Below are 15,228 nucleotides of genomic sequence, written 5' to 3' on the forward strand. Positions count from 1 at the left end.
GTGGCGATCTCGGATTAATAAAGGGACTAAGCCGACAAGAAAATGAATGAATGACTATAAAAAATTATGAACTTAAATATTAGGGGTGATACAGTGGCTCGGTTGTTAGCACTGTCGCCTCACAGCAAGAAGGTCGCTGGTTTGAGCCTCGGCTGGGCCAGTTGGCATTTCTGTGTGGAGTTTGTATGTTCTCCCCATGTTGCCGTGGGTTTTCTCCGGGTGTTCTGGTTTCCCCCACAGTCCAAACACATACGCCATAGAGGAATTGGGTAAGCTAAATTGTCCATAGTGTACGTGTGTGAATGAGTGTGTATGGATGTTTTCCAGTACTGGGTTGCAGCTGGAAGGGTAGCCACACCGTAAAACATATGCTGGAATAGTGGGCGGTTCATTCCGCTGTGGCGACCCCTGATTAATAAAGGGACTAAGCCGAAGGAAAATTAATGATGAATGATTTATGTGAAGCTGCTTTGACACAATATACATTGTAAAAGCGCTATACAAATAAAGCTGAATTGAATTGAATTGATATACTTAAATATTACAGATATTCAATAATATGCAAAGTTTTTAAATATGATACACATTTTGTAAGTAACGCAACCTCTCTTTTAAAACACAGTAAAGCAGGCTTAGTGTTTTTAATAGTTTATTCAATTTTTATTCAGATTTTAATTCGTTTTATTCCGTTTTTTCTCTTCCCAATGTAACAAGTTCCTCATAAACTGATGTTAAATAAACTTGTGAGCTCATTAAAAGCAAAGATTTTACTAATGTCCCTTAAAACACCCAGAAAGGCACTGATACTACATTTCTCAGTGGAGGTTCTGCCTGTAATATCTTTATAAAAATGTAATTAATTATTAAATTCTAAATAAAAAGGCTAATAAATAATATTGTCTTCATTTCAGCAAGCTATTTATTAGAATTTAACTATAAAAAGAACACATTAATCAAATGCACATGCTTAAATCATTGACTAAATCATGATTTTTAAAATAAATTTATGAAATTGATTATATTAACATTGACTAATATAAATAAAATCACTTTAGACTCACATTCATTCACTCACCACGACCAAAAAGTATGTAGCTACTCACGTCCACCTTAAAATCTGCAGTTTTGGTCATCAAACAAATAGCGGTATGCAATTTTTTTTACACAGAATAAACATGCTGCAGTTCCTGTCCTCTTCTGATTGGCTGGATATGATCAGAATGTTTATCGTTTTGTTCTGTGATGTCTTCTGATTGGCCGTCGTCTGCGCTGTCGTGTTTGTCTTCTCCTGAGGAAGCTGTTCAGTTGCTCCCTGTATTCGCGCTGGCGCATGGACACATAACCGCACGGGTCACACAAATCCTGTGCACGAAAACACACACATTCAGACATTAGATACAAAACAAGTTACTGACAACAATTGATTTAATATATTTAGAATGTATAAATAGAAGCAGAGTGGCCGTTATGCCTCAGGTGTGCCTTATTTTCTAATAATACAATGGACTGGAGTGCTTTATTCTGCGTATATGGTTACCACAGCTAAAACGGCAGTTCAGATGTTGTATTTCAGTCAGGTTTTCGTCCTCAAACTACTCCAGTGTAGCACTGGTTTCTCAAACATCTCATTTAAAGCCTTCAGTTGTGTTTTAATGTGATTTTTGACTGTTGAAATCCTTCAGCGTAGTGTTATGGAGCTGTAATGCCTGCCGGAACTACTTTAGCTGTGTGTTTATCTGGAAATAACTGCACACATTATATAATGCTCATCAACCAATCAGAATCAAGCATTCATAGTACAGCGATTCATATTTTACAAGTTTTTTCTCATTCGAACACAGCTGATTTAGATAGCCAGCTTATTAGATGAGCTCCATTGTGACTGACATGTTCCCTACGCAGTGTGCATTCTTCCCTAGTCCCTTCTTCCTTCATTGTTTTACCAGAGCATGAGAAACCTTCACTTTGAAACCTTAGGTTACAGATTTAGACAACAGCACTACTTGTAGCATCTTACATATACATTAATTAATTCATTTTCCTTCAGCTTTGCCTCTAATTCAGAGGGCGCAACAGCAGAATGAACTGGGACTCGAACCAGAAACCTTCTTGCAATGTGGAGACAGTGCTAGCCACCATGCTGCCTTATAAAATAAGTCATATAGTATACTTCCAAAAATAAAACACAATATAAACTCACACACTAAAATGACACATATATGCTCCCTTCAAGCTGAAATCATGGCTGAGTATCATGTGGAGTTCACTTTGCAGGGCACTTGTTGTTAATTTAGAACAAATGTCTGGCTTGAATAAAGAAACATAGATGTGCAGAGTTGTGGGGCACGAGGACCAGGATTGAGAAACGTTGTGCTATTGTTAGTTTCACGTTGTCACATTTTTAGGGTCATAGCAGAAGTGAACATATGCTTTTTACCCTACCAGCAAAGATTAATCTAACCAAAAAAAAAATGTCACCAAATATAAAAGCAGACACTTACGAGCTATAAAGCCATCACTAATGACTAAATCACTGAGGAATATCCACAAGATAGACGTAAACATTGCCAAATTGGAGCTCTGACTGGTACATGAGGGTTTTAAATGACTAAATAATTGATCAAAAATGGATCACAAGTGCCCAGAATTTACAGTCTGTGATCATATCTCTGTTTCAATCTGTTGATATGTGATTCAAATGTTTGTAGCTTGAAACGGATGGAAAAATACTGGTTTGTGCTGCGTTTCTGTGGAGCTGCCATTACGGCCCCTTGTTTTTTTTTTTCCACTCAGGTCACATGACTGAAAACTATCAATGTGTATGTTGAATGCTTGATTCTGATTGGCTGCTGGACATTTAGCATAATGGATTATACTTTACCGGATATGAGGCGTGGAAGTGTTTGTAACCCCCCAGCAGCAGGTACAGCTCAGGATAATGCAGACTCGGGTACACATTAACACATCTGTCCAGCCTCCTCAGATACTGACATCTGTCCAATGGGAAAGAAGATCACACGTCTTGATTTTGCCAAGTATGATGCAGTCCTGGATTAACATGTTGATACTGGAACATAATTAGTGTTGAAAAATTTAATCCATACCTATTCCCTACCCCTAAACCCAACCATAACTGTAAACTATTCCCAAAATCAGAGGAGAATAATAGTTAACAATCATGTAGAAGTGCATGAACCTAATCATAAGCCTAAAGTTAACATAAATAATAAACAGTAAATGTATCCCTTAATTCTGATTGGCTGATTGGAATGTGGTTCCAGGATCAACATAGATGTTAATTCAGGAACATGTCCTGCTTGGTGAAATCAGGTTGGCGAAAGAAGACCACAGGTATTTTAAGATGTCACAGATCCAGTATAATAAATGTCCAGGTTTATAGACCTTTTTCATGGCTGCTGCATGGAGGGCGCCATAGCGACCAGCGTCTTCCGGTACAATGCTAAAAACTTCCGTTTACAGCGTGTTCAACTGGTAATTTGCGCTCCGAAAATGGGTTTCAATAACGTTTTTAATGGATCCCTGCTAAAAAATACAGCTTAAACCAGCCTAGGCTGGTTGGCTGGTTTTAGCTGGTTGACCAGGCTGGTTTTAGAGGGGTTTTGGCCACTTCCAGGCTGGTTTCCAGCCATTTCCAGCCTGGTCTTAGCTGGTCAGGCTGGAAAATGACCAGCTAAATCCAGCTAAAACCAGCTTGACCAGCCTGGTTTAAGCTGGACATAGCTGGTTTTGGCTGGGCTCCCAGCCTGCTAGGCTGGTCAAGCTGGTTTTAGCAGGTTACCTCCCAGCCTGACCAGCTAAGACCAGGCTGGAAATGGCTGGAAACCAGCCTGGAAGTGGCCAAAACCCCTCTAAAACCAGCCTGGTCGACCAGCTAAAACCAGCCAACCAGCCTAGGCTGGTTTAAGCTGGATTTTTCAGCAGGGATAACAGAGTGTTTTTGTGACACACAACTTAGAAATGTGTCGGTTAAAGCCGTTATAATCTGTCACATGTGGTTCAAGCGCGTCAGAAATAGGAGAAAAACGTTCTCCTAGTTCACGTGTCTGCCGTCAGAAATAACGTACAGTGTGCGTGTGTGCGATCCCGGCCTGTCAGCTGTTAGCTCGGCGGCTCTTTAACACACACGCACACACACACACACACACAGAGAGAGAGAGAGAGCGAGCGAGAGCGCAAACCAGAGTACTGGCATGAAACTTAACTGGTATGAAAGTCGTGCAATTTACAAAAATGACCAATAAATGTCTGTTATTGATCCTCTGCTGCTGATTTGCTGTTCATTCTAATAGCGAGCCGTTTGTGTTTTATTTTGTGTGTTGTTTTTACCACGGTTTTGTTTTTCTGTCATTTCGAAATGACACTAGCCTATATTTTCACTTTGTCACAGTTATTAAATTATGTATGTAATGTGTCAGTGCAGTAATGTGTCAGTGGCACAGTACAGGCTACGTGTGTGTGTCAAACATTTTAGTGAATTACATGTGTTTGGGTTGGTTATATATTTGAAATAAAGAGAAAATGTTGACTTTAGCGATGACGAGGCTTCATTTAAACTGCAGAAGATGCCGTCTGATGAGGGGAAAATGCCTCACAGCAGTTGTTTTCCATCCTATTAGATCGCATTTTTTTAAATGATCAGTCCAGGAGATGGTGCTGATGGACAACAGTATCAGTTCAAAGATGATAAAAGCAGGTAAAACTGATTAAAACTATCGTTTCAAAGCTGTACGAATGTGACTGTTTATACGCATCAGCTGCTGACCGGAAGTTCCTCGCATTCTCCTTGCCCATACACGCAAAGCATCATGGGTAATTTTGCGTTCCAAGAAAAAGGTCTATAGAGTCTTGGTGACCCTCAGCCTCTTTAAAAACACTAAATCACTTTAAATGCAGGGTTTTTCATTCTAGGCCAACACGTGCTTGTGAAAAAATGAAAGTCTTCCGAAATACCTGTGATTTTTGTGTGGCAGCTTGTGAAAAATGTTTTTATAGTCTCTGAAAATACTGAAAACGCATCATGTGTGTTCATAATAACAGTGTGTTTCTCACAGATGAGGTCCTCTTTCTGATGAGAACTCGCAGTGGAATATGATCAGTTTTCGTGACGGCGACTCCTCGTCCTCTGGAAGTGAATCAGATGCAGATCGTCCACACAGCCGGCTGGTGGAAACGGACACCTGAGCTCCTGCTGTGGCCTGATGGAGCACCTGCTGGACCTGATGCTCGGTGTACAGGTTTACTGCACCCTGAATCAGAGGAGGATTATTTAAAGAGTCAAACCAATATTATTCCAAACACGAAACTAAGAGCAGCACTGCTAGCTAAAAATGTGTTTAAAATTGTATTGCAATATGGAGCAATTAAGTGTTGATGTTTAATCAAACGTAAATCACAGAATACTTGATAATGAAACGATTTAATGACAACAACTTGCTTCGGTTACAACTAAATCAGCCACAAATAACTGCATAAAATTATAAAATATGAAATGATAAAAACATATATTAATTGCGCCCAGCTTAAAGTTACCTGAGAGAGAGACAGGGGGAGGGAGAGAGAGAAAACAGAGAGTAGGCTCTAAAGATAGCCTGTAGAGCCAGACAAGATAGACTCCAGCGCTGGAGAGGAGCAGAACAGGGAAGCACTGAGCAGAGAAAGAGACAGAGCAAAGTTTACCAGCTATTTTGTCCTTTCTTGACCATGTGATCAAAACCCAAATGCTGAGACATTCAAACTGACTAATTAAAATGTGACCTCATTGTAAAAACCCCCAAAGTCCACACACCAGTCCCTGATATTATCAGTATCTGCCTTTGGATTCTGTATGGAGCTTCTTGGTGAAAAACCACATAAACAAATACATTCCTACACTTTATACAACAGTTCTGTCTGGTTCTCGAATCTGATTGGCTGATAGCTGTGATATATTAAGTAATATCAGCACCCGTACAGCCTCTTTACCCTTTGTGTGTTACTCCACCCACATACAGCCAGCAACAAGCAGACACTACAGTTTGACAAATATTACTGCTGTTAGACAACAAAATATACTTTTAAGGCTTTTTTGGTGAAAATGTAGTTGTTTAGATTGCAACTACAGCGATATGCAGTTTATTTGTAAGAATAGTGCCTATTTTAAAATATTTACAATTTCTGAGAGAGCTCGTCGACGGCCATTAGCCTGCCATAGTGTAGACCAAAGACGGTTGACGTTTTATATCAACAAGATGGCAACAGAACCGCAAAATAAACCCTTACGCTTAGAAGCTTATAACAGTCTGATTTCTAACTACAGCAGATCAAATCATTATTAAAATGGTAAGTATACCAGCCAACACTTCCGTTTTTCATAGGAGTATTCTGTATTTCAGCCCAGTCTCCTGCAAGCATCCCGTTTTTATTTCTTCCTAAAAAACTCCCGTAATTTAACCCACACCCAAATTGGTACAGTCTGTAAACACCCCCTGGTTGCCAACTTTGGTACAGTACCCGATCGAAGTGGCCGCCCAAAACCTGCTGCATCCTATCTCGGTTTCAATTTCAGCCGTAATATCTTAAAGTGAGCAAAATCAGATGTTTTGTCATCACTTTAGACATTACGCTAGAGAATCATTAAAGCACTAACTCTAAAGTGACGTTGGTGAATTAGTAATGGCTTCTGCTGTTTTGATGTCAGCTGCAGATGTGAATGAATGGCGGAAGAAAGTAGTTCCTAATACAAAGGGGTTTTTAGACTCTCCGTGATTGATTTTCTTATTTATATACACGATTTTGCTTTTGTATAAACGCAATATCACACTTGTAGCAGTGCGATATGGCTGTATATCAGCACTGGTGGGGCACTAAGGCACTCTGCCGCTGATATACAGCCATATTGCACTGCTACGAGTGTGATATTGCTTATGTATATCATGATAAAAGCTTCAGCAATTAATCACAAAAAAAAAACTCTGATACTGTCATATGCGATATATCTGAAATACCTTAATGTGTCCTCCCTGGTACTCATACGGGTAACGACAGTCGACAATGAGAAAATCCTCCACTGTAGAACCAAACTGACCTCTGATCAGAGACGCCACCTTCAGGTCAGAAGCAGAGAATATAGACACACATTAAAATAAGGTGTTAATTTAATTGCATGATGAAGGATTAATGTAAAAGTTGCACTTATTAAATCTTTCAAATCTTCTTTGTTTTTGACTGTATTAAGTATTTCTTACAGTTTGCGCGCTGATGCAGTGATGCTCCTGATGGCCTGCGCTCTCAACAGGAAGCAGGTGTTGCTATGGAAACAATTGTGTCACGACTAAATGCATGAATAGATAATAATTTCATATCAGCAGCTCTTAATGTGATTATGCAATCCTCTTAACTGTGAATGAACAGCTTTCGCCTTTGAAGGCACAAAAATGAGGAATCAATAAGACTTTTAATATCATTTTGAAATAAATTTATTCTACTTATTATCAATTATTTAAAAATACAGCAAAAATTGTGAAAGCAGTAAAACAAATTGCATCATAACAACAGTCTTCACATGACTGTTTCTAATTATTAGCAATGCAAATTATCCCAATATGCAAATGAGCAGCTCAAAAAACATTTTTTACTATTGACAGTTGTAATGTTGTGCCGCTTCCCTTTTTTTTGTACCAATTTTTTTTTCAATACATAGAAAGTTCAAAAGAACAGAATTTATATTTTTTATGTAAATATTTTGACATTATTAATGCCAGTTTTAATCAATATATCCATCCTTGCTGAAATATGGTCTTATTTTCTTTTATAAACATCTTGCTGACCCCATGACTTTACACTGTGTATAAATTAAAGTTAAAATGCAGTCTGAGGTTTTTTAAATAGCTGAAGCAGTGTAAAAATTACAAGTGAACTTGACAAAATATTAAAATACAATAAAGAACAAGAAAATAAATCGATATAATGAACAAAACAAAAAAGAAAAGAGCGGGAAAATAAGGAAGAGTCAGTCAGGAAGTCAACACACACTTGACTTTTATGCTTAAACCAATTTCCTATGGATGAACCTAATGACTTGTGTAATTAATATCTTACTTTGGAAATAATCATGTAATAATACATTATATTGTTGTGATTTTGCAGAACCAACCTTACTGAAGTCTCCTATGAGCGTGAGGTCAGCAACTGCGACCTGAGTCACAAGTGTGGGCGGGGCTTGCAGCTGTGACATCAGCTGACGGAATCTCACAGCGGCCTGCAAAGTGATTGACAGGTAGAGAGTGTTTATGATTGGATAGCAAAGTGAGGTTAATTACACATATTCGCATGGATGTAATAATTCACTTCAATTTTGATTTGTTAGACCCCCACCATACAAAATATTATAGAAAACTGTGTTATATATAATTTATAGACATTACTAGGTATTTATTGGGCAATCTCTTACTTCGATTATTTATTTATTTGTTTATTTATTTATATATTTATGCATTTATTTTTTATTGCATAAACCATCAGGATACAGCACAATATAAAAGATGAGGCATAAAAAAACTAGTATAACAATATATATATATATATATATATATATATATATATATATATATATATATATATATATATATATATATATATATATATATTTAATTAAATACACAAAACATAGTAAAACATAGTATACAGCATTTCTACATTTAATGATTTAAAGAATTGACAGGTGAATCAAAAAACGTGTTATAATAATTGATACACATCTCAGATTTTTTGCTTTTGAACGATTTCACAGTAGAAATAAAGAAGTTAAACTTGATATAAAACCGTTAATATGGAAGAAGATTTAGCAAATTTCTGTTTGTGTATGTAAAATTTTGCCAATAAAAATAAACATATTAGCAATATATTCAAGACTTTTGTTAGATTTGTTTTATTAATAAAAATAACATCTTTTAATGGGAAATAATAACAAAGTTTTGTCCTTTTAAAATATATATTTGGCTAGATCCTTCCAGAAATGGTTTACAACGTTGCAACACTTGTAGTAAACATTAAATATATAATTTACAATCATAACTGTGTCTTAATCATTCATTGTGCAAAACAAAACACACAAATAACAACAACAACGATAAATTGTCAAGTGGTTTGAATTTAATCAATGATAATTACACTCAAATTCTTGCATGAAATTAAATAAAGCATCACCATTGGATCCACCGCCTCTGTTTCTAGTGAGGGAGTGGCGTCCTCTTCTGGATCACTGCGGTATTGTCTCCTGTTTCTGCCCGCGGTTTCTGTTGCATTAGATGAGGAGAATCTGCTGGACAGGCGCACGCGCAGTCGCTTCTGTTGGACAAATGTATCTCGTCAATTTGAATGAAGGTGAGACTGCAATAAAACACTCCCTAAATATAAGCAAGTATTAGTTTACCATGACAATAAAGTGCAAATTACAATGCCAAAGTCATGTCAACATATAAACGATAGAAATGAGCTGAATGGCTTTGTTTAAATCGAGACTGGAAGCCTCACGCATATTAATGACCTCCAAAGCTAATATTTTAATGTTTAAATCACCATTTTACTGTCAAAACAATGAATATATCAATGAAACTAAAAAATTAGACCTTACAAAAAGTAATAGTTTGTCAAGAAACGGCTGTAGATAGATCCTTTTTAATGTGAAGGGAGGGTTTTAGCGGGAAAATTAAAATGACGTGACGGTTACACACTGTATAGTCTATATGGGATACAGCTGTGGATACTCACATACATATACCGCGACTTTTGTGACACTATACAACAATAATGAATATTTTTACATTACTGTGAGTCTTGGGTGGAGTAGACATTAATAAAATACAATTTACTGTGTAATTTATTAAATAATTGTAACAATACTCTGTATAATTACTGTTTTTACATTACTGTAATGGTTGGGTTTAGGGTTGGGATGGGGGTAGACGTCAATATGCTATTAATAAGATAATTGCATGTATTAGAAATAATTCAAATGAACTCTCGACCACAGCTGTATCCCTTCTAGCAATAATCCTCAGATAATGTGCTATATTAGAGCAAGTGTCAGCCACCAATAAACTTCCAGTAAGTGGTATGTTACTATTTCTAATACCATAAGATTCCTTTAACCGCATTGATACTGTAATTTAATTTAAATATAATCAGTTAAATAGACTTAAGCAGTCATTTAGATGTTTAAATGTAAAACAAGATGAAAAAATGTTTAAACTCAAGTGCCATCAGTAGCAGCAGGTGAGTGCAGAAACTCCAGTGAAATACTGAGATAAATGTGTATATTTTAAAGACATTGTGCAGAACAATGTAATTTAATGCAGTGCTTCTTGTCCAGTCTGAGACCCACTTTATATCTTATTTCGGTTAGGCAGTGACAATCATTGATTTTAAAGAACATTTAAAGATCTTAAACATGGGCAATTTGTAATGGCATGACAGTTCACAGGAAGTGCTTGAGCTGTCTTACTGAAAATTAAAAGTCCTTATATACCACATTTCATACTACCTTTCAAATAGCATTATGTCTACTAAATAATAATGTGTGGATTAATGAAAGAGGTCAAATACTGACAATGGCTCTCTCATTCTCCTTATTGGCAGGAAAGTCCTGATTGTTCCTCAACGGACACCTGGGCTGATGGTAAAGCGCAGAGACAAGATTACATTTTTAACCATCATGACAAAATGTAAAATAAATAAATAAATTGACAATTTATTAATGGTTACTGTGTGTGTGGTACCGTGTTTGAAGTGGATTCAGGAGACAGGCTTCTGCTAAGACAAATACAGATCTGTTCAGTATTCACATTTAGATTGAACATTTATTAATTCTGCAGACACTTTTATAAAAATGACATTCACTGTTTTTTAGTTAAGTATTATTTATATGAGGTCATCGATGTTTGTTTTGCAATACCTTGCTCGTCGTCTTCTCACTGTAAAAAATGGAAGAGAAATTTTTATTTAGAGAAAATGAAACGCAAATTCATGAGGAAATTCAAAACGTTTAGTAAGGTTAATGAACAAATCTGATGTAGACATTTTTTTATCTGATCTACACATCCTAATCAGGGGCGGATTTAACCAATAAGCGAGGTAAGCTGCCACTTAGGGCTCCAGGAAATCTGGGGGCCCCCAATAAATATCTAGAAGTATAAATTATACCTATAAACTATATATACCATTGTTTTCTACAGTTATTTGTATGGTGAGAGTTACAAATACAATTTTAACATAATTAAATATTATTTAATATACAATCAAATATAATATTATTATGATAATGTAATGTTATGTAATAGTGATAATAATATTACAAAATAAATTATTCATCATGGAGCGGTCCAGCAGTAAAATCATATATAAAAATATTGATTATTTTTAGTTGTAAATTCATTTTAAGTAAACCAACTCTTTAAAATGTAGAGATTGCATTAATTTAAAATGTCTTAAAGAAGATTGAGTGATATATAAAAATAATACAATTTAAATAAATGTAGAAAGGGTGCATTTCAGAACTTGGGCCCTAATATTATTTTAGTCACCGGACATCTGTGGAAATAGAAAGAAGGCATTTAAATTCATGCAAATCATTGCAAAAAAGTTTTAAAAAATACAAGCTACAAAATTTCAACAAATTATTATTTTTTTGTTTCTCTGATTTTTCCTTTTATTTATTTATGTATGTATTTGTTTATTTATTTGTTTGTTTATTCAACATTTTCCCTAACACGTAGTTAGTATTAAGTTAGTATATACAGTTGAAGTCAGAATTATTAGCCCCCTTGAATTATTCGCCCCCTGTTTGATTTTTTTCCCCAATTTCTGTTTTACGGAGAGCAAATGTAATCAACACATTTCTAAACATAATAGTTTTAATAACTCATCTCTAATAACTGATTTATTTTATCTTTGCCATGATGACAGTAAATAATATTAGACTAGATATTCTTCAAGACACTTCTATACAGCTTAAAGTGACATTTAAAGGCTTAACTAGGTAAATTAGGGTAACTAGGCAGGTTATGGTAATTAGGCAAGTTATTGTATAACGATGGTTTGTTCTGTAGACTATCGTAAAATTATCTGAAAGGGGTTAATAATTTTGACCTTAAAATTATTTTTAAAAAATTAAAAGCTGCTCTTATTCTAGCCGAAATAAAACAAATAAGACTTTCTGCAAAAGAAAAAATATTATCAGACATACTTTGAACGTTTCCTTGCTCTGTTAAACATCATATTAAAAAATGAAAAAAATTCTAAAGCAGGGCGAACAATTCTGACTTCAACTGTATGGATATAATATTGTAAAGCTTCCTATAGTAAATATGAATTTAAAATGTGTGAGGGTGTACTCATATATGCTTATAGCACTACATATAATACAAGCTCATTTTTAAGAAGCAAAATGCAAGTTTAAAGAATCATGTCTGTCTGCATGCAAAAATTATGTTAATGTTAAAAATAACATTAACATAATTTATGCATGCAGACATAAGACATGTATCAGATCATATATTAGAATTATTAAATAATTTCAAAAGTACTTTTTAAACTTGGGTATAAATCATAAACATTTCATCTTCAAACATAAAATGAATGAGTCGAATGAGTCACATGTGCAAACACAAGGAGCCTGAAGAGACCCTGTAGGAGATTTAATTAAGCTGTGTGTGTGTGTGTGTGTGTGTGTGTGTGTGTGTGTGTGTGTGTGTGTGTGTGTGTGTGTGTGTGTGTGTGTGAGTGTGTGTGACAAGGCTCTTGTCAGGACCTGTTGGCGTCTCTTTCTCCCTGGAGAGGGTGTTGAGTGATGAACTCATGCATTCAGGCGTCAAAACAAGCTTTCTGGGGGTCGAGCGCTTTGGACTCAGACTAGATGAAAATATGCATCAGATATTAGTTAAAACATAAACCCAATTTTAATTATTCAGTAAAAATGTATCCCAGTACACTGATGGGAATGATAATTTAATGCTTGATTAGTAGTTTATCTTGTATTTAGTGAGCAGATATCATTGATAAGTGTATCTTAAAAATAATTTATTTTTGTGTTGAGGAAGAAAAAAATAAATTGTATGAGTTTAAAACATTAATAAGGAATATTTTAGATGTTGGATTCAGTTTTAGTTTATTTTATTTTTGCACATTTTTGCAATGTGTCATTAACATGTATATATTTTTATGCATTTTTGTCACATTATCTCTATTGTCATATGGAAACCAATCATTGGTCAATATTTGTGGATGGTTTTAAATAAATGTGACTTTCTTGTTCAGGAAAGGGAAAAAGTTGGATTTAAATAATGCCTTAATGTCATTTTTACCTAAACAATTCAAATATAAATTATAATGATATTTTAATTTAAAAATTATCTGGTCTTGTTTAATATGTACAATAATTTATAAATCCTATGAGAAATTATTGATTAATTATGCAAATAATAATGACACATTCAATCACTTAATGATTATTTGAGGTTATTATAGATTAAAATAAAATAACTTGAAAGAATAATAATTTTTTTATTTTAATTTATTTTAATATATATTAATTACTCTTTTTACTATTTGCTCTATGTTTTTATTTATGTTTTTTATTTTATTGAGCAAAATGTGATTAATAATATTAATATAAGCAATTTGATATCATGTTTTATTTAAATAAATAAATAAATAAATATAGTAAAAGTTCACAGCATATATCAGTAGTAATAATAATAAAAAAAAATCAAAAAAATTATATATATATATAAATTAATTATATAAATTATATATATATATATATATATATATATATATATATATATATATATATATATATATATATATATATAAAATTATAATATTATATTTTTTAAATTATTATTTTTTAAATAAACATTTGCAACTATCCCTGAAAATGCCACATCATTTAAAATAGATAATTTTATTGCATTACTTTATCTTCTTTAAATATTAAGATTAAGAAGGATGCTTGCTCTCACCCGTCCTGACACTGGAGGTTCTGCAGGCTGAAGGAGAGATCGTTGACCGGGGAAGAGTCTTCCGCTGTCAGATCACGAACCTCTAGCGCATCACCGGCCATTGGGCTGAATCAGAGCTGCAAACTGACCCAAACACTGTCAAATATCATATGAGCTGTGCATCACTGAGTGTCATCATGTCTCCGCTCTGCTTGCCTTGGAAACTCGTGTTGCTACAACAAGCTCATATGATCGGCGGCATGCGGCGCGTCCCCGCCCATGATAACGCTCTGTCATCGCAACACTCGGGCTACTAATGAACAACCAGTTTTGTGATTGCTTCAGGAAGACTGATCATGTCTTGAAGAGAATTGAACAATTCACTTGAAAAGACTTGAACAATGAATTGTTTAAAGCACATGGAACTAAACAGAACTGAACTTGCTAAATTATATTATTATTCTAGTAACAATATGATGATGATCAACTTGTGATTTGAACAACTAATTTTTAATAAATGTTTTCCCTCACCTGATTGGTTAATGCATGGAAAAGGCGCACTGTCTAAGTATGTCAGTGTGTTATAATAGATCTATTGAGGGCGCTCATTTTCCCGAAAAATCCCCTACACCAAATGAGTGGTACAAAACATACACATGCATTTTACAAGGATCAATACAGAGGTAAGCAAATGTCCGCTCATTTTCTTTAGCAGATGGGTAGCAGAATCCACAATGATCCATCGTAGCTCGTCAAAGTCAGTATATTTCATATGTGTCTGGAGGGACGCAAAATTCTATTTGAGTAAATCGTATTGAATATATCCACCCAAACTTTTGTACATGGACAACTTAGCAGAGTCAGCAGCAGTCAGACTCCATGATCCAGAGTGATCAAGGACCTTTAAATTGTTCTTCGCTTATAATCATGACTCATCCGGTTATTTATCACTTCCAAACAACACGTCATCAAAATGGAACAGAAGGAACACTTAAAAGAACATGCAATCTAAAAATTTTAATTTAGGAATCTGTCCGTGACGTTGCAGTTCTTTTATGACTTCTTATTTCATAAAACAGCAAATATTAAAGGTTTAAAAATTTCTCAAAATATATTAGGATGGATTCTGACAGGCTGCGAGTCCCATTGGTCCCATCCCATGCGAAAAATACTATATTAATTTATAGTACCGTAGTGTTTTTGAAGCATATGGTAGAGTGTATTATACTGA

At 34.8% G+C, this 15,228-nt stretch overlaps 1 protein-coding gene and 1 long non-coding RNA gene across 4 annotated transcripts; one reads left to right on the forward strand and one right to left on the reverse strand.

The window, feature by feature from the left end:
• Positions 1 to 632: 632 nt before the first annotated feature.
• cdc25d (cell division cycle 25 homolog d) lies at positions 633 to 14,216 on the reverse strand. Of its 3 annotated transcripts, none has more exons than XM_087235787.1 (12): positions 14,019 to 14,216; positions 12,806 to 12,906; positions 10,952 to 10,970; positions 10,776 to 10,809; positions 10,607 to 10,669; positions 9,205 to 9,345; positions 8,153 to 8,257; positions 7,245 to 7,307; positions 7,005 to 7,103; positions 5,071 to 5,267; positions 2,882 to 2,993; positions 633 to 1,362 (listed from the first exon to the last, which is right to left on the reverse strand). In XM_087235787.1, the coding sequence occupies exons 1-12, from the start codon at positions 14,117 to 14,119 to the stop codon at positions 1,225 to 1,227; spliced, it is 1,173 nt and encodes a 390-aa protein (XP_087091913.1). In that variant the 5' UTR covers positions 14,120 to 14,216; the 3' UTR covers positions 633 to 1,224.
• On the forward strand, positions 5,073 to 10,761 carry LOC147847024 (uncharacterized). Its single transcript, XR_015477272.1, has 3 exons — positions 5,073 to 8,275; positions 9,232 to 9,381; positions 10,636 to 10,761. It is a non-coding gene; the product is annotated as an uncharacterized LOC147847024 (long non-coding RNA).
• Positions 14,217 to 15,228: the final 1,012 nt, after the last annotated feature.

Source organism: Danio rerio, chromosome 1, assembly GCF_052040795.2.
Source record: "Danio rerio strain M-AB ecotype USA chromosome 1, GRCz13ab, whole genome shotgun sequence".
Classification (NCBI taxonomy): Eukaryota; Metazoa; Chordata; class Actinopteri; order Cypriniformes; family Danionidae; genus Danio; species Danio rerio.